General features: G+C 38.0%; 1 protein-coding gene across 1 annotated transcript in view; it reads left to right on the top strand.

Annotated features, from left to right (window-relative positions):
• CSRNP3 (cysteine and serine rich nuclear protein 3) overlaps positions 1-24,753 on the top strand; it is a 201,669-nt gene that overhangs the window by 38,510 nt on the left and 138,406 nt on the right. Inside the window, exon 3 of the mRNA XM_080667296.1 lies at positions 6,771-6,857. Coding sequence (XP_080523422.1) covers positions 6,845-6,857 — 13 coding nt within the window. The 5' untranslated portion in view covers positions 6,771-6,844. The remainder of the gene's footprint in view (positions 1-6,770; positions 6,858-24,753) is intronic.

The raw sequence follows: 24,753 nt of genomic DNA, 5'->3' as shown, positions 1-24,753 counted from the left end.
TTTAGGAGCCAGCGGTCCCAGATTGCAAGAGGAGTCCCGGATTGTGAGAGAGTGAAGGCCGGGCTGAGGGACCACCCCCACCTCCAGTGCATGAATTTCGTGCACTGGGTCTCTAGTATTACATAAGCATGGTACACTTTTCCAAACAAAGAATTTAACATTGCTATATAGTACTATTAACCAAACCACAGACTCTTCAGATTTCATAGTTTATCCATTTCTATCCTCAGATCTACTTAAGGACAGCACATCAAGTTTAGTCATGGCTCCTTAGTTTTCTCATCTGTGGCAGTTTCTCAGTCTTTCCTTGCTTTTCATGACTAGAACTTTTTTTGAAAAGCATAATTAGAATATTCCTCAAATTTATTGTTCTCTGGTATTTTCTCATTATTAGACTTGAGTTATGGATTTGAAGGAAGAATGCCACAGATGTGAAGTGCTTGCCTTTTTATATCAAATCATATCAGGGAGTAGATGATATCAACATGATGCATCACTGGTGATAATAATGTGAGTCATTTAATTAAGCTGGTGTCTGCCAGGTTTCTCCATTATAACATTACTATTGTCCTTCTGCCATAATCTATTCTTTGAAAGCAGCTTACTAAATACAGCTCACACTTACGGTGGAGATTGGGGATCAAGTTCCACTTCCGGAAGTGGGGATAGTATCTATATATATATATATATTTGTAAGTCTTTTCTAAGTCTCTTGATTACTTTTTCAGTCATTTATTTATATCAGTATAGACTCATGAATATTTATATTGATTCCTTGGGTTATAATCTAATAATATCATTAATTTTTATTGCTTAGATTATTCCAGCTTTGACTATTGAGACAATTTTCAGGTCAGTTCTTGTGTATTTTTGACATGCCAATACCTGTTTTTTCCCTTCTTACTTTCCATCACTATAAGATGCTACAGGTTCATCTGATATCTATCCTGCTGCAATCCTAGAATAAGCCATCTCTCAAGGAGCTAGGTTTTTAATATGAGTCACTGGGTAATCAGTGATGCCATTTACTAAAATGGGAAAGACTGAGGTATAAGAGGAATTCTAGGGTGTGTTATTTCCTTCCTTCCTCCTTTCCTTCCTTCTATCTTCCCTCTTTTCATTTTATTATTATTATTTTGTTTTGACATACTAAGTTTGTAAAGCTTAATAGCCATTCAAATGGAGCTATAAAGTAGGCAGTGCAGATAAGAATATAGAGCTCAGATGCCCTGGCTGGTGTGGCTCAGTTAATTGGGTGTCGTCCTATGCACGACAGGTGGCTAGTTCAATTCCCAGTCAGAGCACACACCTGGGTTGTGGGTTCAATCCCTGTAGGGTGTGGAGGAGGCAGCTGATCAATGTTCTGCTCTTACCTGGGTGTTTCTTTCTTTCTCCCCCTCTCTCTTCTTTCCTCTCTAAAAATCAGTAAAAAAAACTTAAAAAAAATATAGAGTCAGAGAACAGGTTCAGATTAGAGATCTAAATTTGGGACTCATAAATAAATGGTGCTATTAAAAGACATAAGATTTGCTTTCCTAGGAAAGAGTCAGAGAAGTCTCAGACCTCAGGATTTAGAAGTTAGTAAGAATGGAATAAATCAAGCAAGGAGATTTCGAAAGGGCAGCAAATGAGGTAGCAGACAAGCCTACCTCATGTATGGAATCCCAGAAGCCAAGTAAAAGAAATATTTCAAGAAAATGAATGTGATTGTGTCAAACTCTCTTGAGACATTAAGGAAGATAAAGACTAAAAATTTACCATTGGATTTGGCAATATCCAATTTCACCACTGACCTTGATAGTACTATTTCAGTGGAGTTGTTAAAATGAAATCTAATTTGGGGGAGTTCAACATAGAATTTTATCTGAGGAATGGAGAATGCCTTTTTTTAGGAAGTTGCTATAAAGTGCAGCGGAGAAATAAGATGAAAGTGAGATAGGGAATTAATGTAAAGGAATTTTTTTAAGTTGGGAGACATTACAATATATTTGCAGACAGATGGGAATTATCCAGTAATATGAAGGAAAAAATGACAATGCAGGAGAGAAAGTGGATTATTGAAGTAACAGAGACCTAAAATTGGTAAGAAAAAATGGAATCCAAGGCTTCAGGGAAAGGATTGACCATAGGTTGGAGAAAACAGTTTCTCCATTATAACAGGATTGAAGGCTGATTATATGGGTAGAAATATCAAGGATATTTGGATATAGTGGTGAGAAGAAGAAATTGAATCATGGTTCTTAAAATTTTTCAGAAGCAATGTCAAAAACTGAGAGAGAGGAGATGGGAAGAAATGTTGAAGAGTGGAAAAGATGCCTCTTTTAGTAGTATCACAGAGTTGAAGCATGAATTAATAAGGGAAATGTGATAAGATGATCAGGGACGCACTTGAAGGTCTTTATCATATATCAGTAGTTATACCGGTAATGCCATATTCTACATTTTCTCTACTTATAATCATCTGTTCAGCTACTAGGAGTAGGTTCATAGATGGAAGACAGCTGAACTTAAATAGGTGATTTTATTTTTGTCACACTGATTTGAAGAAGAGAGAGAAAGGCCTTGGAGGTAAGTGTATATGTAAAGGAGAGACTACCATGTTGAATGATGGACCCTAAATTGAGTAAGTGGGGAAGTGTGAAAATAAGCAGCATGAGTGAAAAAATGTGTAGAGGTCAAGAAGCTTTTTTGTTGGCAAAGTGTATGATCTAAACAATTTGGAGACCATTGTTGCAAAGGTTATTAAAGGCTCCCCTGTGCCCTGCTGATCCTGTTTGTTCTTGTGATATTCAAACACTTTTTCAATCCTTTTAGGATACTCTGTCTAGTCAAGTTTGCACCTCTTCTTGGGTCAGTCTTAGTAATTTACAGTTTTTTGATAAATTATATGCTTCTTTGGGTTTTTACATTTTTACTTAAATGTTCATCTAAAATTCTTGCAAATTTCCAGTTAAATCTTTTCCTATGCCTTTACAGAGATATATCTGAACAATTTTGGAGAATTTTTTGCATTTTCAAGCACAATTGATTGAGTGGAAGAACACCATGGTGACCACCTGTTATATAAATAGCCTATGCAGGACTGCATTGAATTTATTTTAATAACTCCTGTCCACTTTACTGAAATAGGATGACTAAGTACTACCATCATTTTAGAAACTTTTTTGGTCATGTTTTATTACGGTTCAACACGTTAGGAAAAAATGGAAATTCATTTTTTGTTTGTTAAGTAAGTAAATTTCTGCATATATTTTGATAACTGCACTTCAGCATGCATGAAGGTATGAAATTGGAATGGAATTGTTACTAATGAAATAATTCTAAATAGAATTAGTGATTGTCAGTGGGTCTTATTCTCTTTAAAAATGGGCTCAGACTTTACATTTCAGACTCATTTTTCCTGCTAGATTTGTTTACTCTAAGTCCTTTGCTTTAGTTAGGAAGCTGTCCTTCAGAGTGAATGATGCTTTTGCTGATTGCAGGCATAATAATGATGCAATGCTATATTTTGAGACGCAGTAACAAATGCAATTAAACTATTATACTGAACTTAAAAATCTTCTCACCACTTTAGAAACACTGAATAGCAATTTCACATTCCTTCAGTTACGTTCATAGACTGATATGAGCCATGCTTCCAGTCACATGTAGAAGTGATCAGCTGGCGTGGGGAGTCTCAAATTCTGTGATTCTGGAACTGGGTCTCAGAGCAACTGCTAATAACCTAGATATCTTAGCACCTAGCTATCTTAAACCAAAGTTTATTCTCAAAACCCCAGCATTTGTCAGGGAAAAAAAAATTAAAGACAAGAAGAAGATAAGAGTGTTTCAAACAAGTTATATTTCCTTGGGGTTAATCATTGAATCATCCACTAAAAATAACACAAGCTGAAGTTATAGCTCACTCATGGCTACCATTGAGATGTGACCTTTAATTACTTCAGTGAAGTCTAGCATGACTATTGATTAAGATATGCCAACACTGACCTACTAAAGGTGCCCTTTAGAGACAATGTTGATGAACATGGAAGACTGACTTGAGCCTTGCCATTGTGCATGGCTACTGGGACTAAGGGTGATTTGCAGTAAGGTCCAGGGGCAACCAGGAATCCAAGGGGCCTGGAGCAAGAAGTGATGTCCACCTCCCTCTCTAGCCCTGCAATATTGCAGGAATTTCTAAAAGTGAAAAACTGGTTTTCAGGGAATTGCTCAGTTGAACCCATATAGTAGAAAAGACCAGTATGAACCATAAGTGTTAGGTGGACATTTCTAAATGATACCACAGGTTCATGTATGTTTTCTTTTTCATAGAATTCATAATCAGAAACTGGAGTTCTTTTGGTGAGCACAAAAAAAAAATTGTGAGGACAAATAGCATTACATTTACATTACTGTACATGTTCTTAGTATTTTATAAATGTCACCTTCCTTGAATATTTTTCATAGTATCTGGGATGGTAATATATATCCACAAATCTGTCCCAGATACCAACTTGTCTCATGGTTGAGACCATCCATGGGACCAGGGTCCCACTCAAGTAGTGATATATAGGCTATGCTAGGAATATCCAACTCAGGTTGGGACCACCCCATGAACATAGGTTTCTAGGAAAATGGCAGTTTCCACCAATCCTGTGTAATTCGCCACTGATGTGCCCAAAAGGCTTGTAAAGGAAAAGGAAAAGCCCTTAGATCTAGGGGTTATACCTCTACAGAATTTCCTAGGTCTCAGAGCAAGTGCTAATGACCTAGATATCTTAGCACCACAACTCTTCAAATTCTCTCTCACACATGTGTACGCAGAACTTCCTCACACAGTTTCATACAGACAATGCCTCCGAGTCACATTCACAGAACCAAGGTGCTGGATTGGAATGGTTTCCAGCATTAACTACTGCACATTGTGCCAAGTACTAGCATCAATCCTCACATCCCCAATACTTGGAACTTTGTATTGACTATGACATGTTCTTTCAGAATTCTTCTTCTTTTGTGATGAACTCCCTCCCAGGGGCTTCACTGGCTTCAGTTAGGGTCAGCTCTGTCCATCAGATATATTTTTATATCTTTGACCTTCCAACAGGTCAGAGTTTGAATTCTTTTTTCCTAATACTAACAGTTCCTCTGTGTAAATTATAGGCTAAATAGAGGTATATAAATTTAGATCACTAGATTTCTCAATATTTTTGCTTTCCTCAAAAGACTACCTTAAATGCCTAAATAAAATATTTTATTTATTTGGTTGTAAAATACAATTATTTTTTATTTTTAATTTTAACAATAGGGAGTAAAAAAATCTTAATTTCTTTCTTTAGATTTAGCTACATGTCATAAATATGTTGTAGTAAGTTTCCTTATTTGTAACATAGGGAAATTGAACTAGTAGCAATTTCCCCATATTTTTATAGCAGCAAAAACTTATTTTGAAGGGATAAAATTTTAAATGATATCTCAACAGGTAAAAATGATATTTAAGTAGTAGAATTAATTTTCATTAACAAGAAATGGTTTCAGATTATAAATGACATTTATAGATATATGTAATGCAGTATGTAATTTATTTTTAGTATTTTGTTGTAATTTTGCAAATAATATTTTAAAGTTTGTATTTAATGGACACGTTATGAGAAGGTAGAGCTCTATTAGCGTGCTTGTTTGTTGATTTTTAATTGCTTGACTTCCAATCTCATAATATGTATCAGTAACAGAGAAGGCAGAAAGTTATATGCTGAACTATTCTTCAAAGTGAGTGCAATAGGTGATGTAAGTTATTGCTTCAGTGGTCTTTACATGCCATCATTTGAGGGTAATGTTCTCAAGAGTTTTAAGATATTTAAAAGAATGAAACTGACATCAGTATAAGTTGCTTACTGAGGCTATTTCTTCATTCAGGTAACTGATTTATGGTATTCCTACACCAGCTATTGGTATTGGCTATGATCAGTGATAGTTCATTTCTGGGTATTGTAAAAAGACAATAAATGAACCACACTTTCCAAGGTTCTCTACACCATTTTTAAGGAAAATCTTTACATTGAATATGGACATAACCTAACATATTAGAATGGAAAGTTTATTAATTCTTTAGAAAAACTGATTTTATACATTTTAATCTGGGAAAGTAAAAGTGTATAATTACTACCAGGATTTTATCACCTCTTTAAATTATTGCATTAATCATTGTGAATTATGGCACTGCAATTTATAAAAAACAAGATTTTTCTTAAATCATGTTTATGTTAAAGAATTTTGTGTTTAAATTATGTTATTAAAGTCTAAGTTATCTTAAAACCTGAATATACAAATATTTCAGTTAATTTTAGAATTAAATTCTTTACTTTAAGTAAACCCCCAAAATGTAATAAATATTCATTGTGATTGTCATCACCTATATAGCTGTAACATTTTGGTTAATTTTCCTTGATTTTTGTGTGTCTCAAAGACATGAATCTTCTAGAGACTTAAATCTAGTGTAATACTGATTAATAAGATAGAAGGACTTTAATTTTTTGTCCATAGAAATATTGATTAAATAACTGGTAAATAAATGAATAAAAATGGTTGTAAATTATTAGAAATTTACTGCATTCTTCTAGAATGAATATTCTTTCTGCACTCAATTATGTATAGTACAATTATTCCACACCGTATTTAATGCCTTATTTATATTCCAAGATTTCTATCGATTTTCTCTAGGTCATATTTATACTTTGTAGTCAGCTTTACTGTTTGAAAATATAACATATTGAAACAAATCTCTTTTTTTTAAGGAAAAAATAAGGAGATATCAACAGACTGAAAAGATGTTTTCAGAGGCATAGTCTTCAGGAAGATACTGGCATTCATGAGATCTCAAGGTTAGCAGTTCATACATTATTATTTTCATGTTTTTACAGATCTGAGATATAATTGTATAACTGTTCTAAGTTGTTATTGCTAACATGTAATTATAAGGAAAATGTCCTTATTTAAAATACACATTTTTAACAAAATATCTTCAAGATTAAATAAAATCTCTTTATACCATAAATATATTATTTGTGCAATTGGGGATGGTTAAAAGAAAAGATTGTTTTAGTAGAGAACCACATTATAATGTGCTACATTTATTTGTTAAGGAATCTACACCTATATAGCAAATTTTACCTTTCTATTGTATCTTTGGCTAAAACATACACGCATTGTTTAAAAATAGCTAGTCATATTAATGCTTCTAAAATTCTTTGAATCAGATTCCATGACTTTCCCTCAGTGCAGATGTATTCATTCACATTTGTCTGGAAATTACCATATGCAAGGCAATGGGCTAAGTGTTTGGTTGTTTCAAAATGAGTAAGATATGGTTTTTGTTCTCGAGAATTGTCCAACCATATGTTACTCAGACAAGTTTTATTATTAACACTAGAGGCCCGATGCACAGATTCGTGCACTAGTGGGGTCCTTTGGCCTGGTTGCACCCTCTCGCAATCTGGGACCCCTTGAGGGATGTCAGACTGCTGGTTTCACCCCAATCCCTGCAAGCCAGACAGAGGGACCACACTGGTGCACTAATTCGTGTACCGGGCCTCTAGTATGCATATAAAATCTTTGGTTAATCTCTTCCCACCCGCCCCCCTCCCCCCTTCCCTCTGAGATTCATCAGTCTGTTCCATGTTTCCATGCCTGTGCATTGAGTGTCTGCCCCCTGGTGGTCATGCACATCATAGCTACCGGTCAGATGGTCGATTAGACTTTTATATATATATAGACAAGAAACCATTAATTAAAAGGACAAGCTAGATATAAAAGAGCATTCTATGAATTCTAAAACCCAATGGGAATGAATTGGAATTATATATATTTTTTACATTATAGCTTCTAGTAAGCTAAAATATTGAGAGTTTATACCAATGGGAGTTTTGCTCTATTATAAGCCACACCTAACTGACTTTCTTTTTTATTTTATTTTCTTTTCTTGTTGACAGTATTACAGACATCTCCCATTCTCCCCCTGCCCCTTTGCTGCCTCCACCCAGTCCCCACCCCGTTCCAGGCCTTCACCACACTATTGTCTGTGTCCATGGGTTATGCCTATCTCTCTATATAAAAGGCTAATATGCTAAGTGTCCCTCCTACCATCCAACTGGCCGCTATGATGCACACCTACCACCAGGAGGCAGACGCTCAATGCAGGAGCTGCCGAGCTGCAGTGACTTGGCAGCAGTGGTTCTCGGGTGACGCACCCCAAAACCAGAGAGGAGGGAGCCCGATCCCGCACAAGGCCAAGCGATTCCACCTTCAGCCATGGGTTATATTGTCGCTGGGGTACTATTGGCCCCAAATCTGGATTACTGCACACTTGCATTTGCATTCCAAACCCTGTACAACAGCAACTCTGCAGAGTGCCCTCTTGCACTCCGGGACCCCTTGGGGGATGTCAGAGAGGCAGTTTTGGCCCAATCCCCACAGGCCAGGCTGAGGGACCCCACCTGCCAAAGGGACCCGGTTCACTCTGCAGATGCCAGAGGGGGACTGAGGGAGGTTGGCTCCAGGGCATGTCTGGCCTACCTCGCCCAGTCCCACCCCACCAGCCACCTTCTAATTAATTTCCTTTCAGTGTGCACGAATCCATGTACCAGGTCACAGTATGCATATAAGTTCTTTGGTTAATCTCTTCCCATCCACCCCCCACCTCTGAAAGTAGTTCTTCAAACACAACACAAGTAAATAGAATGACATTCTAAGAAAGAAAAGTTTCTTTTATGCCACAACTGCAAATGTAATGTTGTAGAAAATAGTTATGCAACACCTACGAAAAGAACAAAAGTGAGGATTGCCTACTTAGTTTTTTTTCCCCTGAGTATATTTTACTTCTTTATTAAGCTCCCCAGAGAATTAAATGACCTCCCCAGTGAACTAGAAAGACATGCTTTAACCCCTAAGGGGTCAATGTGATTATAGTAGCTGAGTGAGTAAAGATATTTGCTATGGAGTGGGAATCCAGACTCTACTTGAAACAGAATTACACAGCACTGTGCTTCTCACGAAAACCTATTAAAAAGGTGATATCTTAAGAAGTTAAAGCAAGTCAAATAATTAAAAATAGTAAAGTTCTTTTGTGAAAAGTCACTGAAGACACCTCTTGCTTAAATTATGCCACTAGACAAGTGGTTACATTAATTTATATAACCACAATCATTCAACAAGTATTCATCAAGTGCCTACTGTGTGCAAGAAAGCAACAACATTGAATAAAATATACCGATATCATTGCCTTAGAGGAAATTACATTCTAAGGGGTGGAAACACAGAAACAAAACAACAACAACAAAGTTAATTATGTATTATGTTAGATGGTGATAGTGCTATGAACAAACAGAAAACAGGAAAGGGAATACAGAGTATAGGAAGGGGTAGAATTTTAAAATACTAGCAAGCCTAATGATTTAATACTGTATAATTTACACAAAAGAAATAGATATTACTTTTGCCTGCATAATGACAACTAAAACTAAAACAAGTGTGATGAAATATAATACCTACTAGAGGCCCGGTGCACAAGATTCATACACTGGGGTGGGGGGTCCCCTCAGCCCGGCCTGCACCCTCTCACAGTTCGGGAGCCCTTGTGGAATGTGGAGTGGGCCTAAGCCGTCAGTTGGACATCCTTAGTGCTGCAGCAGAGGTGGAAGGGGCTCCCTCCACCGCTGCTGCACTTGCCAGCTGTGAGCCCGGCTTCTGGCTGAGTGGCGCTCCCTTTGTGGGAGCGCACTGACCACCAGGGGGCAGCTCCTGCATGAGCATCTGCCTCTGGTGGTCAGTGCATGTCATAGCGACTGGTTGTTCTGCCATTCGGTCGATTTGCATATTACCCTTTTATTATATAGGATTATATAGGATTGGTATGTTTCTACATCATCATTTGTTAAGGTGAATGTTGTTAATATATGTACAATAACTAGTGTGTGTCTTTCTCAATTTCACCATAAAGAAAGCACATATTTTTAAAATGATAATACATTTACTACATGTACATGAAATATTGTCAAAATGTTTGCAATAAAGAAATATACAATTGAATCTGGGTTAGTCCATTCACATATGAAGGGGGTAAAGACTATAGTTATTCTTCTGTGTCGGGGTGGGAGGAAGGAATTGATTCATTTTTTTAATTGAATAAATATTATAAACCTAAAGTAATTAAGGATCATTCTGACAATACATACGGATGATACATGGTGCTAGGAGTTTTTCTTTTTTTGTTGTTTTGTTTTATCATTAGTCTTATGTTAAGAGAACACGAAGTAATTGGATTGAAAACAGAAAGGAATTATTTAAATATTACCTTATTTACATGTTACACTAATTTTTTTAAGGACATATGTCTTCCTTTGTATACTTGATTTACTAGAAGATATATGGGGATTTGGAAGTTAAAGTATAGCAACCTGTTGGTGAGCATCAACAAATGAATTACCAAGTTCCTTTTTATGATAATCTGATTGAAATCATTCTATGAAACATTGAGTGCTGAGTACAGGAGTGTGGAGATGTTTATGGTGCAGAAAACCCTGCCTATACATAAACCCATTCTTTTAAGATAAATTGATATTATCTTAAAAGTCATTCAGTCTTTTTTTTAAATTTCTTTATTGATTAAGGTATCACATATTTGTCCTCATCCCCCCATTCCCATCCCAAACCCCTCCCCACGCATGGCCCACCCCCCTGTTGTCCGTGACCACTGGTTAGGCTTATATGCATGCATACAAGTCCTTTGGTTGATCTCTCCCCCTTACCTCCACCCTCCCCAACCTTCCCTCTGAGGTTTAACAGTCTGATCGATGCTTCCCTGTCTCCGGGTCTGTTTTTGTTCATCAGTTTATGTGGTTCACCATTTCCCCTAAATGAGTGAGATCATGTGATACTAGAAATACACTTATAAGAACCGAAAATGAGACAAGCAATAATGGTTATGCTGAGAGGCAAATGAATCAGTCTGTAGTGAGTTTCTTTCTGGGCCAACAGTTCTTTTGAGTCCCAATTTCAATGTCAAACAATTCCTTATGTGTACATGTCAGCAATGATATTTCAGTTCTGGATGGTGGACAAATGGTGGTAATGCAGGTCTGACCCTCTCTGGTTTGGTCCTGGGCAACCTACCATGACACACAGCTACTGACTGCTAGTATGGCAAGGCATCGTCAGCGTCTTCCATCTCTGGACTGTTTCTCTTCTGTCTTCATGGCTGGAGCAGTCCTGTCAATTCCTCTCTGTTGCAGGAATCCACATGGTCTTGGAGTTGTTTTCTGAAAATACACAAACATATTCTCGACCAAAAGTTAATAAAGGAATCTTTTCTATAAATTTGACTTGGGATACTTTTTCATTTTTGCCCAAACGATTTTCCTTTGGCTTGTTTTGACACCATGTGTGTTTTTCATGGGTATCTTGCTGTTAGCATTACAAATGAAAGTTAATTTTCTAAAGTAAAAATTTTCTAGATGTGATTTACTTACAGGATATTTTTCCTTACATGATATTCTTCTATACCCCCTTTTTTATTTAAATATTAGGAGGCTTTTGGTACTGGACAAAAAGCTATTCCTAAAGTGTTAACTAAAATTTGTATTGGTAGTTCATCTCATGGTAAAATTGTGTAACATGTAATGAACCTAAAGCAGTCATATTTTAGTGCAAAAAATTAAAATTTAAAAGCTATCAAGACTACATTATAAAATTTCCAAAAGTCATTCAGTCTTGACTACTGGATAGAATTGAAAAATTTAGCCAATTTGGTAGCAGAAAAAAATAGTTAAATTAATTATTTTTCACTGTTAATAAGTCAATGTAAAAGAAATATCTAGTCATCCAAATAAACACAATTTGGATTAGGAGGTCTCAAAATCTATTAAATATTGAAACTCCTTTAATCTTTCAGAAGTCAGACATTCTAAATAGTATATTATCTAAAAAAAATAAATGTCTAGTATTGGAGTATTAAAATAATTATAAAGTCAAGGTCACCATTGTTTAGAGGGCCTATATTAATTAAACCAAAGCAGAGAGTGTTTTTTTTTTGCATGTTTTAGCAAAAGAAATGGTCAGCTCTGTATGGTTGACCATAGAAGCAGTGTCTATTTAGGGAAAACTGAAAGAAACTAAAAAATGAGAAATACAGGGATGTGGAGGAAGGTTATGGAGAAAAAGAAGACTTCTCAAGTCATGCCACTACGTCAGAGATTTCTTCTAAACCAAAATTAATTCATTCATCTGGAAACTTTGAAGGAAAGAACTAACAACTCTTGTTTAAGGGTAACTGAAACAAAAGCATATGCTTTCCCTGAAGTCCCCTTGCTTTCATCCTCCCTATATTTGCTTTACAAAATGCTAAACTCAGGAATCATTTGTAAATTTGTGTCACAACACCATAAACTTTTCCAAACAATGACTCTTCCATTCTCTCACAAGCCATCACCCACAAATAGATATCTTTGAATCTCATATCACCTGGCAAGGTGATGCTCTGGATAGGTCCTCCTTCTCTACCTTTTTCAATGGTTCTCTAGGTAAGTTCTGGCCATTCTCATTCTTCTATCATTTTTATAATGTATCTAAACCAAGGTTCTCAAACTGAGCACTATTGATATTTTGATTGGATAATCCTATAGGGGCTGTCCTACATTGTAGGATCCCTAGCACTACACGTCAGTACTACTCCACTCTCCCAAAAATGCTTCCAGACATTGCCCAATGTCCCTTCAGGACAAAATTGTCTCAAGATGAGAACAATTAAAACCTAACTCCCACAAACCTCGATATTAAAACTGACTTCTGTTTGACCATCTGTGTGCTTTTAGTTTCCTTTTATTTGCTTATACCTGACCTAGTATCTAAAATGTGCCTTACAAAATAAGAAGAGTGAATATAAAATCAGTGTGAAAAGGATTAGGGAAAAGAATTAAAATAAAATAAAAACACGAGATTCAGTCAGGAATGGTGTTAGGTTACAAATAAAATTAAATCTTTTTTCTCTCAGGATTTCTTTGAGATCTTTCTGTGTTCTCCAAATCTTGCTTGGAATTTAGCTTGAACGTGAGCCTTTACATTTCTACAGCCTGCCCTTTCTTACATTATACATTCAACCTTGAATCCAAACTATAGGGAATCTTCTCTTTTTCATATCCAGGCACATTGAATGCTACAGGAGCAAAATATACCAACTCTGCAGATTCATGGTTTTCTAATCTGAGTTAGCCTCTCAATCACATTCACTAATCCTTTCCCTCTGACTGTGGTCAGCCACTGTTTCAAAAGTTTATCACTCCACTTAAGCCATACAGTCTCGCCCTTTCGCTCTCAGTGCACCTGCTATTTTAAAAAGAAAATTGAGGTCATTGTGTGGTAACTATTTGTGCATCCTTGCAATCCTCTCCGGTATTAAATGGCTACATCTGACAACATTCTTACTTTCTTTCCTTCCATCTTAAAGGATCAGGTGCCCTTCCTGCTATTGAAGGCAAAGGCTGTGTTTGATTTTATTCCCTCTTACTGAAGCCGAGGCTTTTGTCATTAATTCTTTTTCTTTCTATCCTTTATCTTCAACTTTTCCTTCTTTGCTAGCCCATTTCCTTCAGCCTATACACATTCTTCCAACTTCTATCCAAAAGAGGAAATCGACAAACAAAAACAAGCTGACCTCTCTCTCCTCTGGATTTCACCGCCACTACCATTCAATTTCTCTCCTCTCCAGCTCATTCAAAGTCTCCATAGCAGCAGTCTGCAAGCATTATCTCCATTTCTAAGATTCAGTCACCCCCTCAGCATAGTGTGATCTGATTTCTAACCCCATTTAACAGAGCATGCTCTCTCTAAAGGCACAGATGACCTGCAGTCCTTATCTTGACTGGCTCTCTCAGGGGTATTTGACACTGTTAACTTCATTTTTCTTCTTTCACTCCCCAGGCTGTTGAGCCACCCCTTCCTCTTGGCTGGTTTCACACCTTGTACACCCTTTGGTAAAGGCCCCTTTCACAGGCTCTTCTTTCTCTTTTCTTTCAGAAAGTCACGAATCACAAACTCAAATACGATTAGGGGGCAATAGGTAATACAAATAAGTGGAGACAGCTAATTGAAAACAATACAATTTTGAGGGCCAAATAACATGCCCTCAAAAGTTCTTTTACTCAAATGACTTCCTAGAGATCTACCCTAAGCTTATTGCTCATCTATTCTCCCTGCTCTTCCTGGTCAAGTAGAGCCACTCTTATGACTTTATTATTAACACTAGAGGCCCGGTGCACGAATTCGTGCACAAGTGGGGTCCAGCCGTCCTGCCCCAATCGGAGCCAATTGGGCCGGGCCGGCCAGAGGGAGGGGCCATGGGCAATTGGCTGGCTGGTCCCACCCCCTGGACGAACTCCTGATCGTACTTCTGGTCGAGGGGACAATTTGCATATTAGTCTTTTATTATATAGGATAGATGGAATGACTCCAACCCTGTTCTTCAATTAAGCTAAGATGTACATATTACAGTACAAAAGTGAGAAGTACAGATATCTATTCCCCACCCACACATATGCATATCTTACCTCAGTGGTTGGCAAACTCATTAGTCAACAGAGCCAAATATCAACAGTACAACAATTGAAATTTCTTTTGAGAGCCAAATTTTTTAAACTTAAACTTCTTCTAACGCCACTTCTTCAAAATAGACTCGCCCAGGCCATGGTATTTTGTGGAAGAGCCACACTCAAGGGGCCAAAGAGCCGCATGTGGCTTGCGAGCCGCAGTTTGCCGACCACTGTCTTACCTCATTACCAATACCCCCCACCAGAGGAGTACATTTGTTACAATTTATGACCTACAGTGACACATCAGAGTTTACTGAGGGTTCACTCTTGGTGTTGTACATTCTATGGGTTTAGACAAATGTATAACGACATGTATCCATCATTGTAGTATTTTATACAGAGTATTTAGACTGCCCTAAAAATCCTTTGTGCTCTATCTATTCATCCCTCCTTCATACATCCTAACCGCTGGCAACCACTGCTCTTTATACTGTCTCCCTAGTGTTGCCTTTCCCAGAATGTTATATACTTAGAACCATATAGTATACTAGTGGCCTGGTGCATGAAATTTGTACACATTAAAAGGGAATTAATTAGAGGAAATATTTTAATACTGCTGTTTGCCCTTTCTCTATAATAGAAGTGTCAGATGTGAAAGAAAATTAGTAAAATGTATATGAAAATCTCCCTTCTGTCAGAGTCTGGGGCCTGCTGAGGGACCCAGAGTCAAGTCCCCACATACCCGCGCACGTGCGCCTCTCTATTGTGCAAGACCCAGGTCCAGACCCAGCCAGCTCCACCCCTGTCAAGCCCTGCAGGGCTGGGGGGCACAGCCTCAGGTCCCCCAGCTCGGCACTGGGTAGGGGGCGCAGCCTCAGGTCCCCCGGCTCCAGTTCAAGGGTGCAAGGGTGTGATGACCATTTGCATATTATCTCTTTATTATATAGGATAACCTTCTCAGATTGGCTTCTTTCACTTAGTTATATGCATTGGTTGCTCCATGTCTTTTTGTGGCTTGATAGTCCATTTTTTGTAATGCTGAAAAGTATTTCATTGTCTGGATGTACCACACTTTATTTATCCATTCATCTACTGAAGAACATCTTGGTTGCTTTAAGTCTTGGAAATTATGAATAAAACTTCTAGAAACATTCATGTACAGTTTTCACATGGACATAAGTTTTCAATTCCTTTCAGTGACTACCAAGGAGTGCCATTGGTAAGTCATATGGTCAGATTATTTTTAGTTTTATAAGAAATCACCAAATGTCTTCCATAGTGCCTGTACCATTTTGCATTCCCACTGGCAGTGAATAGCAGTTCCTCTTGCTCCACCTCCTCTCCAGCACGTGGTGTTGTCAGTGTTTTGGACTTGGGCCATTGTAATCAGTGTGTAGAAGCATCTCATTGTTTAATTTTCATTTTCCAGATGACAGATGATGTGGAATGTCTTTTCTTATGCTCATTTTCCATTTGTGTATGTTCTTTGATAAGGTGTCTTTCACCCATTTTTAAATTTTTGTTGAGTTTTAAGAGCTATTCATTGTGTATTTTATTTTGCCAAATTTTTTATTGAGTTGTTTTACATTGTTGAGTTTTATGAGTTCTTTATAAATATTCTGGATAAAAATCTTTTGGGAGATGTGCAATTTGCAAACATTTTCTTTCCCATCTGTGGCTTGTTTTTTGTCCTCTTGGCCATTTTCACAGAGTAAGATGAAGTCATATTTATCAAATTATTTCTCTGATGGATATTGGTTTTTATGTTGTATCTAACAGTTTTTTGCTTAACTCCTCAGAGTCACAAATTTTCACCTATTTTTCTTCTACATGTTTAATTTTATATTTTACATTTAGGTATATGATTAATTTTGAATACATCTTTGTATAAGGTAAGAGAATGAAGTTTAATATTTTGCATACAGACATCCACTTGTTCCATCACTATTTTTAAAAGATTACCTTCTCTTCATAAAATTGCCTCTGCACCTTTGTCAAAAATGAGTCATGTTTATGTGGGTCTGTTTCTGGGCTCTACTTCTTCCCATTATCACACTGTCTTGATTACTATAGCTTTATAGTAAGTTTTGAGATAAGATAATGTGCATCCTCTTCTTTTTAAAAATTGCTTTGGTACTCTAACTCCTTTGCCTTGTCCTACAAATTTTAGAATCAGCTTGTTGATATCTCCAAAAAATCTTGTTGGGATTTTGATTGGAAAATTGATGTATATTAAAAATGCTCCAAATTCAACTTAAATAAGAAAAGACACTTGAGAAAATATTCATTGCATATGTAAGATAAAAGTGGTCAAAATTATTAAAATATAGGGTATTAGATATCACTAAGAAAATATACACCTCTGTGGTTAGGGCTTGTGGTAACTTTTTATGAAAGAGTTTCTGGTAACCTCTAAACCTGAAAGAAAATACTCAACATAACTAGTAATCAAAAATATTTGATATGTGATCTATAATAATAAAAACATAATATGCTAATTAGACTGGACAGCTGAATGACCTTCTGAACGACCTTCCGGATGAATCCAAAGTTACAAGGGCCGAGGCAAGCCATCGTGGCTGCAAGGGCCAGGGCCCTTGCATGAATTCATGCATTGGGCAGGCCTCTGGTAGTCATCTATTTATATAAAAGCCTAAGCGACTGTTATGGCCGAATGACTGGAACGACCGAAATGACCAGAAAGACTGAAATGACCGGAACGACTGGTCATTATGATGTGCACTGACCACCAGGGAGCAGACACTCAATGCAGGAACTTCCCCCTGGTGGTCAGTGTGTTTCCACAGCCAACCTCCCATGGGTGAGTGGAGGCAGACACGGCCCTTTCCCAGGAGGGCCTTGGGGCTGGCGGACAACCTCCCATGCTCTGTCCCTCCCCCCGGCCGGCAGGCCCCGATTGGCATGCCACCTGCCTGCCGTGGTAGCAGCACAGCAGCAAGGGAAGGAGGAGGGGGTGAGGTGTGAACCACGCAGTGGCGGGGTGCCGATGGGGGCATTGGCATCTGTTCCTTCCATGCCCGGCCTGTCGCCTCTTCTCCCGACCTTGCTGGGGCCTTCAGGCCCCAGGCTGGGATGGGGAACCGAGGGTGGGTGATGGCGGATGTGACCTCTTTCCCAGGGGGGCCAAGGGCCGGCTCCCTCCTTGGGGCTGGCGGCCCCTCCCCACAGCCAGCAAACCTCACATGGTCCCTCCCCTCATCCCTCCCCCAGCCGGCAGGCCCAGTTCCTCACCCTGGTCAGCAGGCCCCAGTAGCGGTGTGGCAGCAAGGGAAGGAGGAGGCAGGGAGGTGGGGAACCGTGTGGTGGCAGAGTGCTGAGGGCAGAGGCGACGTCTGGTGTCCGTTCCTTCCGCACCCAGCCCAGCGACCGTTGCCTCCTCTCCTGACCCCACCAGGGCCTTTGGGCCCCAATCAGCCAGGCCCCAATTGGCCCTGATTGCCAGGTAGGCCTACAGCCCCACCCATGCATGAATTTCGTGCACTGAGCCTCTAGTGATATAATAAAATAATTAAGTCGTTAGAAATCTATTCAGGCCCTGGCCAGTGTTGCTCAGTGGATAGAATGTCAGCCCAGTCTGAAGAGTCGCGGGTTTGACTCCTGGTCAAGGGCATGTACCTGGGTTGCAGGTTGCAGGTTCAATCCCCAGCCCCATCCGGGTGCCTTGCAGGAGGCAACCAATCGATGTGTCTGTCTCACAATGATGTTTCTCTCTCTCTCTCTCTCTCTCTCTCTCTCTCTCTCTCTCTCTCTCTCTCTCTCTCTCTCTCTCTCTCTCCCACACACACACACCCTCCCTTCCACTCTTTCTAAATCAATGGGGAGAATATCCTCAGGTGAGGATTAACAACAACAATAAAATCTATTCAAAGTAATAATCTGAGATGGTTAAAATGAGGAAGTGTCCAGCAGCATACTCTCAAAGCTATTTTATAGCCTCCCTTTTTACTTACAGAACAGCTTGTACAGTGTGATGCTATTAAATCATGTATATGTATAGAAGGAAGGGGTGATTATGTAAATGAATATGTATATGTGTATATGCATAAAAAAGTGGTTAAGCCTGGGTGGTGAGGTGTAGATTTAATTTATTGCCTTCTTGGTGTTTTCTAGTAGTCTCTAAATTTCCTGAAAACACCTCTTGGTTTCATACCTTTGTGCCTTTACATAGATGCTTATTCTGGTTGAAATGCTTTTCTTTTTGTCCTTCTCTCCCTTTACTTTACATCATTAAATCCTCTTTATTTTTAATTTTAAAAAATTATTAAATTTATTGGGATGACATTGACTAATAATAAAATTATACAGGTTTTTAAGTATATAATTCTGTAATACACATCATCTGTGTATTGTATTGTGTTCACCACCCAAAGTCAAATCTCTCTATATTGAAAGGTTTAGAGCCCCCTTCAGAAAGTCTTTTCTGAGCTTTTTTCAGATTTTAGCATCTTGTATTTACTGTCTATGAGATAATTGATCATTTTATTCAAATTATCTATTTGCATGTTACCCTTCCCTTAAGACCAGAGACCTCCAAAATATAATGCATATAACCTGTGGGATGAGCAAGGATATCTTTTGAGAAGCATAGTATTTATATATATATGTTTCTTCATCATTTCTAACTTCTATGTCTAAGTATTCTCATAATTTAGATAACGTGTACAGTAATATATATAAATACATGCATATGTAGTAGTGACGTGGATGCAAAAACATTTTGTTACTGGTGGGAATGTACAATTTAAAATGGGTAAAGACCATCACACTGAGGCTTCAAACGAGCAAGGAATACAGCATATCACTTTGCTGAAGTTAACTGAGATTAAATTTTATTAAATTCCTATCCACGTTTATGAAGTTAGTTGTAAAGTGATTTAAAATTTGGATTATGGTGGAAAATTACCTTTCTCGCATTTATTAAACTCAATGTGTACGAGAATTAGAGGGAATTTGAGAGAAAGGAATGGAGGAGAAGTCTATACTAAAGTAACATTCATGATTACTAATGGTTTTAAATGGTGAGGAATAGGAACAGATGCATGCCTATAGTTTCCCAAAGGTAGCTAAAAATGCAACATTGTCATAGAGTAGAAGACCTATGAAGATTTATAAAAGGAAGTATACATTTTCAAAGCTAATGAAATTTTGATGATAGAGTATGTTTGTTGACCTCAATTCTAAAAGCTCATAACTTGAAAGTCCTCTAAAAATTCTTTTTACAAGAAGCTGCCCAATTTATATAACTTTGGGATATCTGTCAATTAGTTCCACTACCAATCTGATAGAAGGGCCAGAGGTCTAAACCAGTAGAATTCCATTCAAATAAGTTTGATTATCTTACAGAGAATGACTCTCCTAATTTTAATAAAATTATAGTTCACTCCAGTCATCTGTAATTCCAGACAAAGAATATAGAGAAAATATAGAAAAGTCATATTTATGATTTTTATAAGGACAAATGGATATATAAATGGAATAAATAAAATATTTCCAAGCTGTTTTGGTGTTGTTTTTAGGGTAAAGTTGAAAGTATATAGCTAAAAATATCATTGAATGATGGAAAACATTTTCCTTTTCTAATTAGTTTTTTTAAATGTTATGAGCATGATGAATTAGGAGGCTCTCTTGGATTTCTTTGTTTATAAATTATTATAGCTTGATGTTTTCCTGCCCTTTATTTTAAGCAGAGCAGATTTTATTAGTTGTTTCTTTAGGCTTTCAATATCAAGCCAAATATAAGCATCTGAAAATTTGTTTTACTTTTGAACAATTTTGTCCTACTCTAAAGCATACATTTTCTGAACAATGTTATTTTTATTTTACTCATGATTGCCTTTAAGAATCTAAAGAAATGAATATGGTTTGAGATATTTCTCATATGGCCTGATATATTAAGAAAAAAATAAAACTAACAGATAGAACCTGTTTCAGAACCCCTTTCACTATCTCTTAGTATTAAAGTTATTTTATTTATCAAAATGATTTTTCACAACAGGATAATATGATATGATTTGAACACAAACACTTAAGGAAATGTCTTTAACATAGGTTTGATTTCCAATTGGCAATATTCATATAACCATTTATTCTACATCCAGCAGTGGTGGTGACTTATCTTTTTGTTAAATACAACATAAATAATTAAGTGTTTAAAAATTGGCTGCTATTTTATGCTTTATTTTATTTCTAGATATTTTATTTTTTAGGCCTTTAAAGACAGAAATTGGCATAAAAAAGTCAACAATATGAAAGTACAATATAAATAACATAACATAATATTAAAAAGATATATTTTGTTTGGCCATCATAGTTTGGCTCATTTCCAAACTCTCCCTCTTAATTATCATCACCCTCATCTAAGGCTGATTGAAGAACTATTCTGCTTTGAACTAGATTTTTTCGGTGCTGTCCATAGCAACGAGAATCCCTCACTTAGCCGTCTCCACTTGACAGTCTCAGAGTTTAAAGGGCACAGCAAGTGCTAACAGGGGCCAAGCTGCCTCACACTCACATTGTGTTCTGTGTGTTGAAACTTCTAGAGGTTTATCGATGCAGTGGGACTAGAAAAATGAGAGCAGCAACAATTTTCTCTGTGGCCTTCATCCTTTCTCATAGACCACACAATAGCCACAGTTATCAAAAAGAAACTAGAATTTGCCTCTTCTGTTTTTTATCAAGCTAAAATAATGGAATTTCTTTTTTCTTCTCAAGTCTGTTTTACCAGGTTAAATATAAAGCTTAGCAGGTTATTGCTTTTATTCAGAACAGGTAATATTTCCATTTCTATTTTTCTGTTACTGATATGTGAATAATAAGAGTATTAAATTTAGCTATATATATATAAAAGCCTAAGTGACTGTTCGACCATTCAACCATTCGACTGGTAGCTATGATGTGTAATGACCAACAGGGAGTAGGCGCTCCGACCAGTAGTTAGGTTGCTGCTGGGGCCCTGTCAACCCTGAATCTGGTTCGCCCACACCCCAGACCCAGAGAGGAGGGAGGAGGGAGTCCAATTCCTCGCAGAATTGGCCGTGGGTTAGCTTGCTGCTGGGGCCCTGTCAGCCCCGAATCTGGTTCACCTTCACCAGATTCCCTTTCAATGTGCACAAATCCATGCACTGAGCCACTAGTGTTTAGAATAAAAAGGCTTTACTAGTACACTAACTTGACAAGTTAGAAATTTGTGTATAAATAAGCAAAATATTAGACAATATTTTTGTTGTTTTCAACATACCTATTATAGATTTGTATTGATGAAATCAATACAATATACAATGAATCCTAAATCTAGGCAAGAATGATTCGTCTCATAACTGTAAAATTTGAAAAATATATAAAGTAAGAAAATAAGGTGATAATAAGATGTATGTAATAAAAATAATTATCTCATCAAAAGTTGTACTGCTATTCCTGGTAAAGGAACATCTATGCTTTAAAATGGAAGAATAAAAACTAGCTGTTTTACATTTAGACAAGGCTGCCTGAAAACTGAAGATATATTTTGTTTGGCCATCATAGTTTGTTTTTTTAATTACATTTGCTGAATTTCTACTACCCACTTTCTTACTCTGTGCTATTTCACTTATTTTGTTATCTGTCTGGCCCTGAAGGCATTTGAGTTCGTTGCCCCAGCTTTAAAAAGTTGTTTTAGCATGATTTTTAAAACATTGACAAGTATATAGGGCAAGTTTTCTTATATACTATAGACATGTAAATTCTTTCCAATGCTTTTAAGGGTAGTATTTGGCAATATTTATTAAAGTATTAATTCCTTTGAATCTCCTATCTCTCTGAGGCTATTCTACAGAAACACTGATATAGTTGAATAAAGGATGTTCACTGATAAATTGAGAGTAAAAAAAAAAAAAATCAGAAACTTTCCAAAGACCATGTCAGTAGGTATTAGTTTAATAAATTATAGTAAATCCATATAATGGAACATCATAATGCTCTTTAATGATGAAAAAGGCAATCTGGAATGAGATAGTTCTAATGTACACTGACATGGAAAGGCATCAAATAAATATCAAACGAAAAAGGTGACAAAATATTTTTATTTTTTTGTTAAAAACTATCTCATAGTACCTATATATATAAAAGGCTAATATGCTAAGTGTCCATACGACTAGTTGCTGTGATGTGCACTGACCACCAGGCAGGCAGACACTCAGCTCAGGAGCTGCCATGACACACACTGGCCACTTACAGAGAAACAGCACCGCGGACCTGGTGCCCACAGAGCAACACTCGGCTTCCCCCAAGTGGGACACAGGCCCGGCACCACCCCAGAACAACAGCCCACCAAATCACAGCTGATGCTGCCAAGACCCCATGGCACAAAATGCAGCCCATAGCCCAGCCCAGCCCAGAAACGGTCACTGTGGGCACCAGGCAATGACGTCACATAGCAATGCCTGGCTTCTTCTCCCTAGCAACTAGCCTCCTTGGAGTTTCTTCAGCCCAGGAACACAACTTGCTTTATAGCCAGCTAGAAACATTTTACACTTTAACTAAATGTCTGTGAAGCATTTTCCCATACCTCATCTCATTTGATCCTCACACAAGTCCTGGAGTAGGTAGATAGGAGACTAGGTGGAATCCTATTTTCTTTTCATTAGCCGGAAAACAGATTTAGAAATCTTAGAAACTTGACCCGACTGAAAAGAAGTAAGAAATGGTGGACCTTGAAAATGACTTCAGGTTTTCTCACAGCACTGAATATAGTCAAACACTGCTGCAGTTAAATATTTTACCCTTTGTTTTCCCTGCATGATCTATAATAATAATCTGCTTTGTGTTGATATTTACTGCTGCGTTGCTGGCAATTATCTTAAAGGGAAGTTGGGGTGATTCTATCTATATATAAAAAGTCCATGGCCATAACGCTGTAACACCATAACGACCAAACAACCGGTCACCAGGAGATGCGTTGATGGGTCTCACCAGCGTGGCGGGTCTGGGATCTGGGGTCCTGCCCCCATGGCAGTGCAGCGGACGCTGGGGTCCCGCCCATGGTGGTGCAGCGGACTCTGGTGTCCACCCCCTTGGTGGCTCAGCAGGTCTGGGGTCTCACATGATTTCGTGCACTGGGCCTCTAGTCTATATATAAAAATCCAGCGACCAGAATGGTCTCTATGATGCCCATTGTGGCCAGCAAACCTAGCCCTATTGGGGGTGTGGCCGGCCTGCAAACCCCCGGTGGCCCCTCACCCAGATCGGCCCCGTCCCCCAGCAGGGACCCTCCACCCCAAACCAGGGCCTCCATCAGGGCAGACCAGTCGGCCCCACCCATGCACCAGGCCTCTATCCTATATAATAAAAGGGTAATATACAAATTGACCCTAATGACAGAACGACCAGAACAACCGCTGGACCAGTCACTATGAGGTGCACTGACCACCTCTTGGTCCCTTTCTTTGCTGGCAGGCTCTGATTGCCTGATGGCCACCCGCAGTGTGGCCGGGGCCGGCGAGCAGGCGGGAACAGCTGACCTCTCAGTCCCTTCCCCCAGCCGTCAGGCACTGATCACCCAATGGCGAATGGGAAACTGGGGGTGGGTGGTGGCGGGAGGCAGGGCCAACTGCGGGCAGCTGGAGAAGATGGCTCTGATTGCAGGCCAGGCCTAGGGACTGTACCCATGCACGAATTTCGTGCGTCAGGCCTCTAGTCTATATATAAAAGGCTAAGTTGACGCACGCATGCACAATACATATAAAGCTCTCACTGGTGCCAATTGCACGCATGTGTTTTGATCTGTCATTGTCAATTGTCAATTTGGTTGACACTTCTATTATAGAGAAAGGGCGAATAGCAACATTAAAATATTTCTTCTAATTAATTTCCTTTCAATGTGCATGAATTTGTGCACCGGTCCACTAGTTAAAAATAATAATACATTAGTATATTGCTAATATATACCAAGCTGGTAAGGGTAGCTATCTATTTTGGGGTGGGATTGTGGTGTGCTTCTAATATTCTAAACCCATGTTTCCAAAACATTTAAAATATTAGAGCAAGCATATATGACACATCATTAAAAGCTAAACTGTAGACACCCAAAACACTAAAATATTCTATTAAAAATATTGGTTAAGACACCATTTTTCTATATTTATACCTGCGGTATAGTTTGGCTATTGATACAGTAAGAATAATGGTATATAATACAGTTCAAGTT

The sequence above is a fragment of the Plecotus auritus genome (assembly GCF_963455305.1).
Source record: "Plecotus auritus genome assembly, chromosome: 5".
Classification (NCBI taxonomy): Eukaryota; Metazoa; Chordata; class Mammalia; order Chiroptera; family Vespertilionidae; genus Plecotus; species Plecotus auritus.
Note: the sequence above shows the minus strand (reverse complement) of the source record. Positions and strands in the feature narration are given on the sequence as shown.